The sequence below is a fragment of the Narcine bancroftii genome, chromosome 3 (assembly GCF_036971445.1).
Source record: "Narcine bancroftii isolate sNarBan1 chromosome 3, sNarBan1.hap1, whole genome shotgun sequence".
NCBI classification, from domain to species: domain Eukaryota; kingdom Metazoa; phylum Chordata; class Chondrichthyes; order Torpediniformes; family Narcinidae; genus Narcine; species Narcine bancroftii.
Window position 1 is genome coordinate 202,966,902 of NC_091471.1, and position 13,862 is coordinate 202,980,763.

Here is a 13,862-nt window from a genome sequence, read left to right on the forward strand (position 1 = left end):
ATCAAAAAAAAATCCACATGGCAGTGACACTAAATCACTCTAATGCACATGCCAATCGATGCTTACAGGGACAGTATTATTTATTCCCCAAATTCTGGGCAAGGAAATATTAGGAGAGAAAGACATGATGAAAATAATGGTCTTACTTTAAAAAGTTATTCCAGATAACATAATTAAACTTGTTGATACTTGGATAACACATACTTCAATCGCTTGTAATCTAATCCAGACTCTCACCAAATGAGTTCTTTGAATAAAAAAAACTGGGCAATCCTGCAAAACACATCAACCCTTCTCCAAATTAATAAACAATAATGTGCATTACAGTACAACTCCAATTATTCAAAATGGTCAGGACCGGGCCACAGAGCTGGTCATTTTTTAAAAAATAAAACAGCTCAGTAGCAACAGTGTTTAAACAGCAACAAACAACAAGGCAAGGCTTTTTTAAGGATTAAAATAATGTTTAGCTCTCACAAAAAATGCTGGCCACTGCCAATCACCAACACTTCCTCACCAAGGTCCCTGGTCAGTTCGGCTCTAAAAAACTTTCAGATAAATGATAATTTCTGATTTGTTTCAGATATCCTCATTTATCTGAATTTTTTAAAATTTCAAATAACTGATGATTTTGGAGAAACTGATTTTGGATCATTGGAATTGTACTGTACTATAATAAAATGATTCAAGGCATTTCATAGAACAATTCTGGGACAAAAGAGCAAATGTTTGGTCAAAGATTTAGAAGCTAAGCACAGAAATGGGCCCTTTAGTAGACTTAGTGCAGGTTGCATCATGTCTATTCATACCAATTCCATTTAAGGAGCAATGTAGAAAGGGACAAGGATGGAAAAGAACGGCTAAACTTGAATCTAAAGCACGTGAAAGCAGAGCTAACAAAAAAGGTCCAAAAGCATACATGTCCACCTGCATAACAGAACATCAATGTCAAACACTGCACACCGTACCATAAAAACTCACTTTCCTAAATCACCTTTAGTAACGATCATCTTTTTAAATGCATAAAGTTTTCAAAAATTGTGACATCTTATTGCACTTGAACATTTCCTTCCCATTTGTTGTGTTACGAGCCAAAAGGACCCCAAAACCCAGCAGCAATAGATTTTCACCAAGACGAATAGTTACTTAAACAGAAGTTGTTTCAAATCATCTTTAAATATAAAAACAGAATCAAACACGTGCTCGTTCCCCCCCCTCGCCCCCCCCCCCCCACCCGGGCGTCCCCTCCCCCTCTATTCGGGCCTTCTCCCCCTCTCTGCTGCTGCTCAGGCCTTCTCCCCCTCTCTGCTGCTGCTCAGGCCTTCTCCCCCTCTCTGCTGCTGCTCAGGCCTTCTCCCCCTCTCTGCTGCTGCTCAGGCCTTCTCCCCCTCTCTGCTGCTGCTCAGGCCTTCTCCCCCTCTCTGCTGCTGCTCAGGCCTTCTCCCCCTCTCTGCTGCTGCTCAGGCCTTCTCCCCCTCTCTGCTGCTGCTCAGGCCTTCTCCCCCTCTCTGCTGCTGCTCAGGCCTTCTCCCCCTCTCTGCTGCTGCTCAGGCCTTCTCCCCCTCTCTGCTGCTGCTCAGGCCTTCTCCCCCTCTCTGCTGCTGCTCAGGCCTTCTCCCCCTCTCTGCTGCTGCTCAGGCCTTCTCCCCCTCTCTGCTGCTGCTCAGGCCTTCTCCCCCTCTCTGCTGCTGCTCAGGCCTTCTCCCCCTCTCTGCTGCTGCTCAGGCCTTCTCCCCCTCTCTGCTGCTGCTCAGGCCTTCTCCCCCTCTCTGCTGCTGCTCAGGCCTTCTCCCCCTCTCTGCTGCTGCTCAGGCCTTCTCCCCCTCTCTGCTGCTGCTCAGGCCTTCTCCCCCTCTCTGCTGCTGCTCAGGCCTTCTCCCCCTCTCTGCTGCTGCTCAGGCCTTCTCCCCCTCTCTGCTGCTGCTCAGGCCTTCTCCCCCTCTCTGCTGCTGCTCAGGCCTTCTCCCCCTCTCTGCTGCTGCTCAGGCCTTCTCCCCCTCTCTGCTGCTGCTCAGGCCTTCTCCCCCTCTCTGCTGCTGCTCAGGCCTTCTCCCCCTCTCTGCTGCTGCTCAGGCCTTCTCCCCCTCTCTGCTGCTGCTCAGGCCTTCTCCCCCTCTCTGCTGCTGCTCAGGCCTTCTCCCCCTCTCTGCTGCTGCTCAGGCCTTCTCCCCCTCTCTGCTGCTGCTCAGGCCTTCTCCCCCTCTCTGCTGCTGCTCAGGCCTTCTCCCCCTCTCTGCTGCTGCTCAGGCCTTCTCCCCCTCTCTGCTGCTGCTCAGGCCTTCTCCCCCTCTCTGCTGCTGCTCAGGCCTTCACCCCCTCTCTGCTGCTGCTCAGGCCTTCACCCCCTCTCTGCTGCTGCTCAGGCCTTCTCCCCCTCTCTGCTGCTGCTCAGGCCTTCTCCCCCTCTCTGCTGCTGCTCAGGCCTTCTCCCCCTCTCTGCTGCTGCTCAGGCCTTCTCCCCCTCTCTGCTGCTGCTCAGGCCTTCTCCCCCTCTCTGCTGCTGCTCAGGCCTTCTCCCCCTCTCTGCTGCTGCTCAGGCCTTCTCCCCCTCTCTGCTGCTGCTCAGGCCTTCTCCCCCTCTCTGCTGCTGCTCAGGCCTTCTCCCCCTCTCTGCTGCTGCTCAGGCCTTCTCCCCCTCTCTGCTGCTGCTCAGGCCTTCTCCCCCTCTCTGCTGCTGCTCAGGCCTTCTCCCCCTCTCTGCTGCTGCTCAGGCCTTCTCCCCCTCTCTGCTGCTGCTCAGGCCTTCTCTCCCTCTCTGCTGCTGCTCAGGCCTTCTCTCCCTCTCTGCTGCTGCTCAGGCCTTCTCTCCCTCTCTGCTGCTGCTCAGGCCTTCTCTCCCTCTCTGCTGCTGCTCAGGCCTTCTCTCTCCCTCTCTGCTGCTCAGGCCTTCTCTCTCCCTCTCTGCTGCTCAGGCCTTCTCTCTCTCTCTGCTGCTCAGGCCTTCTCTCTCTCTCTCTCTCTGCTGCTCAGGCCTTCTCTCTCTCTCTCTGCTGCTCAGGCCTTCTCTCTCTCTGCTGCTCAGGCCTTCTCTCTCTCTCTCTGCTGCTCAGGCCTTCTCTCTCTCTCTCTGCTGCTCAGGCCTTCTCTCTCTCTCTCTGCTGCTCAGGCCTTCTCTCTCTCTCTCTGCTGCTCAGGCCTTCTCTCTCTCTCTCTGCTGCTCAGGCCTTCTCTCTCTCTCTCTGCTGCTCAGGCCTTCTCTCTCTCTCTCTGCTGCTCAGGCCTTCTCTCTCTCTCTCTGCTGCTCAGGCCTTCTCTCTCTCTCTCTGCTGCTCAGGCCTTCTCTCTCTCTCTCTGCTGCTCAGGCCTTCTCTCTCTCTCTCTGCTGCTCAGGCCTTCTCTCTCTCTCTCTGCTGCTCAGGCCTTCTCTCTCTCTCTCTGCTGCTCAGGCCTTCTCTCTCTCTCTCTGCTGCTCAGGCCTTCTCTCTCTCTCTCTGCTGCTCAGGCCTTCTCTCTCTCTCTCTGCTGCTCAGGCCTTCTCTCTCTCTCTCTGCTGCTCAGGCCTTCTCTCTCTCTCTCTGCTGCTCAGGCCTTCTCTCTCTCTCTCTGCTGCTCAGGCCTTCTCTCTCTCTCTCTGCTGCTCAGGCCTTCTCTCTCTCTCTCTGCTGCTCAGGCCTTCTCTCTCTCTCTCTGCTGCTCAGGCCTTCTCTCTCTCTCTCTGCTGCTCAGGCCTTCTCTCTCTCTCTCTGCTGCTCAGGCCTTCTCTCTCTCTCTCTGCTGCTCAGGCCTTCTCTCTCTCTCTCTGCTGCTCAGGCCTTCTCTCTCTCTCTCTGCTGCTCAGGCCTTCTCTCTCTCTCTCTGCTGCTCAGGCCTTCTCTCTCTCTCTCTGCTGCTCAGGCCTTCTCTCTCTCTCTCTGCTGCTCAGGCCTTCTCTCTCTCTCTCTGCTGCTCAGGCCTTCTCTCTCTCTCTCTGCTGCTCAGGCCTTCTCTCTCTCTCTCTGCTGCTCAGGCCTTCTCTCTCTCTCTCTGCTGCTCAGGCCTTCTCTCTCTCTCTCTGCTGCTCAGGCCTTCTCTCTCTCTCTCTGCTGCTCAGGCCTTCTCTCTCTCTCTCTCTGCTGCTCAGGCCTTCTCTCTCTCTCTCTGCTGCTCAGGCCTTCTCTCTCTCTCTCTGCTGCTCAGGCCTTCTCTCTCTCTCTCTGCTGCTCAGGCCTTCTCTCTCTCTCTCTGCTGCTCAGGCCTTCTCTCTCTCTCTCTGCTGCTCAGGCCTTCTCTCTCTCTCTCTGCTGCTCAGGCCTTCTCTCTCTCTCTCTGCTGCTCAGGCCTTCTCTCTCTCTCTCTCTGCTGCTCAGGCCTTCTCTCTCTCTCTCTGCTGCTCAGGCCTTCTCTCTCTCTCTCTGCTGCTCAGGCCTTTTCTCTCTCTCTGCTGCTCAGGCCTTCTCTCTCTCTCTCTGCTGCTCAGGCCTTCTCTCTCTCTCTCTGCTGCTCAGGCCTTCTCTCTCTCTCTCTGCTGCTCAGGCCTTCTCTCTCTCTCTCTGCTGCTCAGGCCTTCTCTCTCTCTCTCTGCTGCTCAGGCCTTCTCTCTCTCTCTCTCTGCTGCTCAGGCCTTCTCTCTCTCTCTCTCTGCTGCTCAGGCCTTCTCTCTCTCTCTCTCTGCTGCTCAGGCCTTCTCTCTCTCTCTCTCTGCTGCTCAGGCCTTCTCTCTCTCTCTCTCTCTGCTGCTCAGGCCTTCTCTCTCTCTCTCTCTGCTGCTCAGGCCTTCTCTCTCTCTCTCTCTGCTGCTCAGGCCTTCTCTCTCTCTCTCTCTGCTGCTCAGGCCTTCTCTCTCTCTCTCTCTGCTGCTCAGGCCTTCTCTCTCTCTCTCTCTGCTGCTCAGGCCTTCTCTCTCTCTCTCTCTGCTGCTCAGGCCTTCTCTCTCTCTCTCTCTGCTGCTCAGGCCTTCTCTCTCTCTCTCTCTGCTGCTCAGGCCTTCTCTCTCTCTCTCTCTCTGCTGCTCAGGCCTTCTCTCTCTCTCTCTCTGCTGCTCAGGCCTTCTCTCTCTCTCTCTGCTGCTCAGGCCTTCTCTCTCTCTCTCTCTGCTGCTCAGGCCTTCTCTCTCTCTCTCTCTGCTGCTCAGGCCTTCTCTCTCTCTCTCTCTGCTGCTCAGGCCTTCTCTCTCTCTCTCTCTGCTGCTCAGGCCTTCTCTCTCTCTCTCTCTGCTGCTCAGGCCTTCTCTCTCTCTCTCTCTGCTGCTCAGGCCTTCTCTCTCTCTCTCTCTGCTGCTCAGGCCTTCTCTCTCTCTCTCTCTGCTGCTCAGGCCTTCTCTCTCTCTCTCTCTGCTGCTCAGGCCTTCTCTCTCTCTCTCTCTGCTGCTCAGGCCTTCTCTCTCTCTCTCTCTGCTGCTCAGGCCTTCTCTCTCTCTCTCTCTGCTGCTCAGGCCTTCTCTCTCTCTCTCTCTGCTGCTCAGGCCTTCTCTCTCTCTCTCTCTGCTGCTCAGGCCTTCTCTCTCTCTCTCTCTGCTGCTCAGGCCTTCTCTCTCTCTCTCTCTGCTGCTCAGGCCTTCTCTCTCTCTCTCTCTGCTGCTCAGGCCTTCTCTCTCTCTCTCTCTGCTGCTCAGGCCTTCTCTCTCTCTCTCTCTGCTGCTCAGGCCTTCTCTCTCTCTCTCTGCTGCTCAGGCCTTCTCTCTCTCTCTCTCTGCTGCTCAGGCCTTCTCTCTCTCTCTCTCTGCTGCTCAGGCCTTCTCTCTCTCTCTCTGCTGCTCAGGCCTTCTCTCTCTCTCTCTGCTGCTCAGGCCTTCTCTCTCTCTCTCTCTGCTGCTCAGGCCTTCTCTCTCTCTCTCTCTGCTGCTCAGGCCTTCTCTCTCTCTCTCTGCTGCTCAGGCCTTCTCTCTCTCTCTCTCTGCTGCTCAGGCCTTCTCTCTCTCTCTCTCTGCTGCTCAGGCCTTCTCTCTCTCTCTCTGCTGCTCAGGCCTTCTCTCTCTCTCTCTGCTGCTCAGGCCTTCTCTCTCTCTCTCTGCTGCTCAGGCCTTCTCTCTCTCTCTCTGCTGCTCAGGCCTTCTCTCTCTCTCTCTGCTGCTCAGGCCTTCTCTCTCTCTCTCTGCTGCTCAGGCCTTCTCTCTCTCTCTCTGCTGCTCAGGCCTTCTCTCTCTCTCTCTGCTGCTCAGGCCTTCTCTCTCTCTCTCTGCTGCTCAGGCCTTCTCTCTCTCTCTCTGCTGCTCAGGCCTTCTCTCTCTCTCTCTGCTGCTCAGGCCTTCTCTCTCTCTCTCTGCTGCTCAGGCCTTCTCTCTCTCTCTCTGCTGCTCAGGCCTTCTCTCTCTCTCTCTCTCTGCTGCTCAGGCCTTCTCTCTCTCTCTCTCTCTGCTGCTCAGGCCTTCTCTCTCTCTCTCTCTCTGCTGCTCAGGCCTTCTCTCTCTCTCTCTCTCTGCTGCTCAGGCCTTCTCTCTCTCTCTCTCTCTGCTGCTCAGGCCTTCTCTCTCTCTCTCTGCTGCTCAGGCCTTCTCTCTCTCTCTCTGCTGCTCAGGCCTTCTCTCTCTCTCTCTGCTGCTCAGGCCTTCTCTCTCTCTCTCTGCTGCTCAGGCCTTCTCTCTCTCTCTCTGCTGCTCAGGCCTTCTCTCTCTCTCTCTGCTGCTCAGGCCTTCTCTCTCTGCTGCTCAGGCCTTCTCTCTCTCTCTCTGCTGCTCAGGCCTTCTCTCTCTCTCTCTCTGCTGCTCAGGCCTTCTCTCCCTCTCTCTGCTGCTCAGGCCTTCTCTCCCTCTCTCTGCTGCTCAGGCCTTCTCTCCCTCTCTCTGCTGCTCAGGCCTTCTCTCCCTCTCTCTGCTGCTCAGGCCTTCTCTCCCTCTCTCTGCTGCTCAGGCCTTCTCTCCCTCTCTCTGCTGCTCAGGCCTTCTCTCCCTCTCTCTGCTGCTCAGGCCTTCTCTCCCTCTCTCTGCTGCTCAGGCCTTCTCTCCCTCTCTCTGCTGCTCAGGCCTTCTCTCCCTCTCTCTGCTGCTCAGGCCTTCTCTCCCTCTCTCTGCTGCTCAGGCCTTCTCTCCCTCTCTCTGCTGCTCAGGCCTTCTCTCCCTCTCTCTGCTGCTCAGGCCTTCTCTCCCTCTCTCTGCTGCTCAGGCCTTCTCTCCCTCTCTCTGCTGCTCAGGCCTTCTCTCCCTCTCTCTGCTGCTCAGGCCTTCTCTCCCTCTCTCTGCTGCTCAGGCCTTCTCTCCCTCTCTCTGCTGCTCAGGCCTTCTCTCCCTCTCTCTGCTGCTCAGGCCTTCTCTCCCTCTCTCTGCTGCTCAGGCCTTCTCTCTCTCTCTCTGCTGCTCAGGCCTTCTCTCTCTCTCTCTGCTGCTCAGGCCTTCTCTCTCTCTCTCTGCTGCTCAGGCCTTCTCTCTCTCTCTCTGCTGCTCAGGCCTTCTCTCTCTCTCTCTGCTGCTCAGGCCTTCTCTCTCTCTCTCTGCTGCTCAGGCCTTCTCTCTCTCTCTCTCTGCTGCTCAGGCCTTCTCTCTCTCTCTCTGCTGCTCAGGCCTTCTCTCTCTCTCTCTGCTGCTCAGGCCTTCTCTCTCTCTCTCTGCTGCTCAGGCCTTCTCTCTCTCTCTCTGCTGCTCAGGCCTTCTCTCTCTCTCTCTGCTGCTCAGGCCTTCTCTCTCTCTCTCTGCTGCTCAGGCCTTCTCTCTCTCTCTCTGCTGCTCAGGCCTTCTCTCTCTCTCTCTGCTGCTCAGGCCTTCTCTCTCTCTCTCTGCTGCTCAGGCCTTCTCTCTCTCTCTCTGCTGCTCAGGCCTTCTCTCTCTCTCTCTGCTGCTCAGGCCTTCTCTCTCTCTCTCTGCTGCTCAGGCCTTCTCTCTCTCTCTCTGCTGCTCAGGCCTTCTCTCTCTCTCTCTGCTGCTCAGGCCTTCTCTCTCTCTCTCTGCTGCTCAGGCCTTCTCTCTCTCTCTCTGCTGCTCAGGCCTTCTCTCTCTCTCTCTGCTGCTCAGGCCTTCTCTCTCTCTCTCTGCTGCTCAGGCCTTCTCTCTCTCTCTCTGCTGCTCAGGCCTTCTCTCTCTCTCTGCTGCTCAGGCCTTCTCTCTCTCTCTCTGCTGCTCAGGCCTTCTCTCTCTCTCTCTGCTGCTCAGGCCTTCTCTCTCTCTCTCTGCTGCTCAGGCCTTCTCTCTCTCTCTCTGCTGCTCAGGCCTTCTCTCTCTCTCTCTGCTGCTCAGGCCTTCTCTCTCTCTCTCTCTGCTGCTCAGGCCTTCTCTCTCTCTCTCTGCTGCTCAGGCCTTCTCTCTCGCTCTCTGCTGCTCAGGCCTTCTCTCTCTCTCTCTGCTGCTCAGGCCTTCTCTCTCTCTCTCTGCTGCTCAGGCCTTCTCTCTCTCTCTCTGCTGCTCAGGCCTTCTCTCTCTCTCTCTGCTGCTCAGGCCTTCTCTCTCTCTCTCTGCTGCTCAGGCCTTCTCTCTCTCTCTCTGCTGCTCAGGCCTTCTCTCTCTCTCTCTGCTGCTCAGGCCTTCTCTCTCTCTCTCTGCTGCTCAGGCCTTCTCTCTCTCTCTCTGCTGCTCAGGCCTTCTCTCTCTCTCTCTGCTGCTCAGGCCTTCTCTCTCTCTCTCTGCTGCTCAGGCCTTCTCTCTCTCTCTCTGCTGCTCAGGCCTTCTCTCTCTCTCTCTGCTGCTCAGGCCTTCTCTCTCTCTCTCTGCTGCTCAGGCCTTCTCTCTCTCTCTCTGCTGCTCAGGCCTTCTCTCTCTCTCTCTGCTGCTCAGGCCTCTCTCTCTCTCTGCTGCTCAGGCCTTCTCTCTCTCTCTCTGCTGCTCAGGCCTTCTCTCTCTCTCTCTGCTGCTCAGGCCTTCTCTCTCTCTCTCTGCTGCTCAGGCCTTCTCTCTCTCTCTCTGCTGCTCAGGCCTTCTCTCTCTCTCTCTCTGCTGCTCAGGCCTTCTCTCTCTCTCTCTGCTGCTCAGGCCTTCTCTCTCTCTCTCTGCTGCTCAGGCCTTCTCTCTCTCTCTCTGCTGCTCAGGCCTTCTCTCTCTCTCTGCTGCTCAGGCCTTCTCTCTCTCTCTGCTGCTCAGGCCTTCTCTCTCTCTCTCTGCTGCTCAGGCCTTCTCTCTCTCTCTCTGCTGCTCAGGCCTTCTCTCTCTCTCTCTGCTGCTCAGGCCTTCTCTCTCTCTCTCTGCTGCTCAGGCCTTCTCTCTCTCTCTCTGCTGCTCAGGCCTTCTCTCTCTCTCTCTGCTGCTCAGGCCTTCTCTCTCTCTCTCTGCTGCTCAGGCCTCTCTCTCTCTCTGCTGCTCAGGCCTTCTCTCTCTCTCTCTGCTGCTCAGGCCTTCTCTCTCTCTCTCTGCTGCTCAGGCCTTCTCTCTCTCTCTCTGCTGCTCAGGCCTTCTCTCTCTCTCTCTCTGCTGCTCAGGCCTTCTCTCTCTCTCTCTGCTGCTCAGGCCTTCTCTCTCTCTCTCTGCTGCTCAGGCCTTCTCTCTCTCTCTCTGCTGCTCAGGCCTTCTCTCTCTCTCTCTGCTGCTCAGGCCTTCTCTCTCTCTCTGCTGCTCAGGCCTTCTCTCTCTCTCTGCTGCTCAGGCCTTCTCTCTCTCTCTCTGCTGCTCAGGCCTTCTCTCTCTCTCTCTCTCTCTGTCTGTGTGTGCTCAGGTCTTTTCTCTCTCTCTCAAAACTGCCAGCAGCGTCTCCTGCTCTCTCTCTCACCTTGCTAAATCCCTGGACCATCTCCAGATCTCCTGGTCCATCAGTTGTCTTAGACAATAACCTCTCAATTGCCTTTCTGAGAGGAGGTATTAGGAGACAGCCTTTCTCTTGCTGTGGCTTTAAAGACAATAGTCCATTCATTTGCTTCAATTAACAGCCACTTGTTAAATCTCCATAGCATTCTCCATAACTTCTGTAAAGTCACTGAATATTAATTCTTTCAGTATTTCAAATAAGATCTGTTTTAAAGTATGTGTATGTATGTAACCTTCTCTCATTTTACCAATTTATCTCCCAAAAACATTCCCAAACATTCCATCAATTGAAACATTGACATGCATAGTCCTGGCTGGAACCCAATGCCGAACACATTGCACTGATTCTCAAATGTCCAACGTCACATTCTCCAGAATTCATTAAACTAATCAGTAGGTTTGTAAACGAATGTTAATCTACATCATAGAGAATATGTAACTGCTAGATTGTTGTCAAAATCCACCTGGTTCAAAGGAAATTACTGCCCTTTCCTGGTCCACAAATAGCAGTAATACAACCACCATAAACAACAATGGATGCACACAAATTAATGGAGACAAATAAATTCAAACACATTTCAAGGGGCTTCTAATGTTTAACACAAGGAAATTACTTAGTAACTGCCATCTTAGTCAATAAGATTATGATGGTTCAAGTCCCATAAATAATCTCAAGAACACTTTGGAAAACTGCATCATTGGAGAGGGTACTTTGAGTTAAAAGTTAAACTATGAGCATTTCTTCTCTTCACACATTATGTATGACAAAAAAAATACTCCAAATCACAAGTCATTTCAATTGACAGTTTTCTAACTCATTAATGAAATACATTGAAGGAAACTGAAAGTGACATCCAAAGTTATGGGTACTCAAGGAACTGAAATACACATCTGATAACACAAATATCCACAATGGCCTTACTTGTACATGAGTGAAAGAGCACTGATTTCCACTTGTCCAACCCATTCCTGCATAAAAGAGAAAGCAGATATGTTTAAACACTCAATGGTCAAATACGGTTGAAAATACAATTCCAATTAATTAAATTACACCCTGTATATAGGTGTACCAGTCTTTTTATCCCACCATAACTCACATTGCACAAGTACTAAAGAGAAGAGCAAACATTCTGCTGGTGGAGGGGTGTAGGGATATGGTTTCAAAACAGCTCAATGGCATTCAATAGAAGTGAGCTGTATTCTAACCAGTTCAGGATCCTCCACCTGTGGCAAACCCACTGCTCATAGATTGCTCAATTGCTCTACTGTACAAAATGGCCAACACAGAAAGTCTTGAAGATTGGTTTAAACTGCAGGATTGCAGATCAGAGCACAATCCAGTTCATTAATCTTTGATCATTCCATGCAGAACAAGTAAGAAAATCTTGTTACTGTGGTCAAGGCAGGAAGACAGTGAATGGTGGTGGGAATGCCAGCCGATCCTAGGCCAATGCTCCAATGATGCAGTCCCCTGACGCCAGCATCTGGGGCCCAAATAAACACGACGGCCAGTGCAATAAACCAGTCTCAACTTCAAGGCTTGGGCATGTGTGTTGTTCTTCATGCAACATACCGCAAAAGCTACAATACAACTATTACCCATGTCAACAGGTATAATTTAACCTTAATTATGCAGACAGGAATCTTAAGAGAAAGGATGAAATTCTGGTTTAATTATCCCACCACCATGAAGTACAGAGGACCCCAGGTTCTTTTGTCCACAAAAGACAAAAAATATTAGCAGGAAGAAGTTGGAAGGTGTTGGAATCTAGGGGTTAAAACATTATGAAAGAAATGATTAATTAATAAGTTTATATGTACTGCATGGTTCAGGGAAAAAGAGGAATGTGATTAAGTGGCAATCACAGCATGGAGCAAAGTTGGCTGAGCAAAATTGTCTGCTCCCAAATACAGGGAGAGGAAATGCATAAAACGATTTTGGAAGAATGCTCAAACTGAAGGAGGTAGTGAGTAGCACAGGAGACACAGGCCAGACCAGAACAAATATTGGCCTGCAAGAAACAAAGGGAATGGAAAACCAGTCTAGGAGGAAGATTAAGGCATGAGGAGGTGTTAAAGAGAACAGCAGAAATTGGCCAGACAGGAACAGAATGGTGATTAGAAATATCTGGGGATGAATTAATTTCTGATCAAAACAACAGGATAGTCTGGCCTGGAGGATTAAGATGGGAGCGCTACACCCAAGATATCTGCAAAACAGAAGATGACTTGTGATAACCCTTATGCAAAAAGATCTAGCAAAGGAAGCCAACTTTTGTTCTGTATGATAATGAAATCTAGCAAAGGAAGCCAACTTTTGTTCTGTATGATAAGGTTGATCTATATAAACTGAGCCAACTGGACAATAGGGGTCAGTCTTGGGGAATAGCTCACTGTGCAGGTGACCTATGAACTAACGACTGACCCAGAGCTCTGTTAAGTTTTATTCTTGTGCTGTATAATAAATTGACTGTTGAACCGAATACCTTCTCCTATCACTTCATTCAAAGAACACACTGGACTCAGACCACACATAGACTAAATTAAGAGTAAGGTAAAGCCAGAGTCCGACAAAGGCAAATGGCACATTTGCCTCTGCAAGAGGGTTGGATTTTAGAAGCAAGAAAGTATTGTTCATGATTGTCTCAGGTCAATGTGTGGCCACACCAGAAGTAATTAAATAAGAGAACTAGAGTTTTGAAACTGGCATTGGAGTTAGGACTAAAGAGATTCATTTGGGTAATTCCAGGAATAAGGTACTGCAACTCTTAACTCTTTGGGGTTTAGAAGGGTGATCTTAATGAAGTACACAAGATCCTGAAGGAGCACGATAGGGTTACCGTTGTGATATTTTCACCAGTAGGAGAATGTTAAGTGAAGGGACATAGTTACAAAGTTGGGATGAGTGTGAGCATTTAAAACAGAGGTGCATAGAAACTTCTCACAGAGGGTGGGGAAACCCTGTAATTCTTTACTCAGATTGTGGAGGCCTGATCACTAAGGGCATTTAAAATATTTTTTAAAAAAAGATCAGGCAATTGAAACCTAAGGGTTTCATCTGAAGAGGAGGTGAAACCTGAAGCAGATCAGTTATGATTAGACACAAGGGTCTACTCCTGTTCCTTTTTTATTCATGTTCAAATGAGTAGTATCATGCAAGGTGAAAAACCAGCATTGTACAGGATGCCATAAATATACTTGTGGCCAAGCTAGGTTCAATTTTGATTTGAAGTTATTCCTTGCAATTTACAAATCATCTGTCTGAAAGGAAGTTTTGTCAATTTGATTAAACTATGGAAATAGTAAAGAAAAATTGAATATTATTTCATTTGATTTAAGATACTCCAATTGAAGGTGTGGTTGAAATCTAACAGTTAAATTTTCTTATGAATATTCTTAGATTTTCTCTATCTAGATTCTCAAAATTTCTAGAAATCAATTTGCACACTGGGTGCTACTGCCTCAGATAACATTGTTTCTGTATAAATATAAAAATGTATAGAATTTCACCTTCATACCTGTGGCTTTTCAAGTTTATTCAAATGTTCATCAAATGATCCTTCAATGAACTGGAACAATAACAGAAACAAAATCTTATAATTTAATATCCAAAACATTGGTAGGTCCAGTAAAATCCACATTATCCAGCATTCAATCAATTGGAAACTCAAACAACTGGCAAAAAATGCCAAGGAAATAAATAAATAAAAATAAATCAGAATAAATAAAACTTTAAAATAAAAGTTCAAAATTGTAAATGTTCTCCGAAGCAACACACAACCCCTTGGGAGCAAATGTTCAGCCAGCTTGCCCCTCTCACAGCAACTGTGTTTGAACAAAATGGCGGTACCTAGGATAAAAAGTGGCCAGTGCCACTCACTTCTGATGTAACTCTCTCAAAGTATCTCCTTGTCCCTGTCTAGTAAGAGTTTATAGATTTCTTAGTATTAGCTACATTAATAAGGCTTTATCTGTAAACTTTGGGAAAGGTGGGTTAATTATGACAGCAACATGGTTAGTGTAGTGGCTAGCACAACAGTGTTACAGTGCCAGTGATTGAACTTAAAACTTAAATTTTCTAAGTGACTGGAATTACTTGATTAAAGTAAACTTTACATAATTAAGAACTACAATACTGATTTTTTTTTCCAATTACATTTTGCACCATCTTTTCAACAGTGTATTCTTAATGCAGGTGTATTAGGCATTGCAAGAGCGAGTCTTAGTCAACTAGAAAATTGACACTTATGCCATCTGCAATCTCCATAAGTGCTGAATAATGAGTTAT

The 13,862-nt window shown here is 50.1% G+C and overlaps 1 protein-coding gene across 3 annotated transcripts in view; it reads right to left on the minus strand.

Moving 5' to 3' along the window:
* otud4 (OTU deubiquitinase 4) overlaps positions 1-13,862 on the minus strand; it is a 95,449-nt gene that overhangs the window by 65,559 nt on the left and 16,028 nt on the right. For all 3 annotated transcript variants that reach the window (XM_069926320.1, XM_069926318.1, XM_069926321.1), the window contains exons 3-4: positions 13,093-13,143; positions 10,497-10,543 (exon numbers count right to left, since the gene is read on the minus strand). In XM_069926320.1, coding sequence (XP_069782421.1) covers positions 10,497-10,543; positions 13,093-13,143 — 98 coding nt within the window. The remainder of the gene's footprint in view (positions 1-10,496; positions 10,544-13,092; positions 13,144-13,862) is intronic.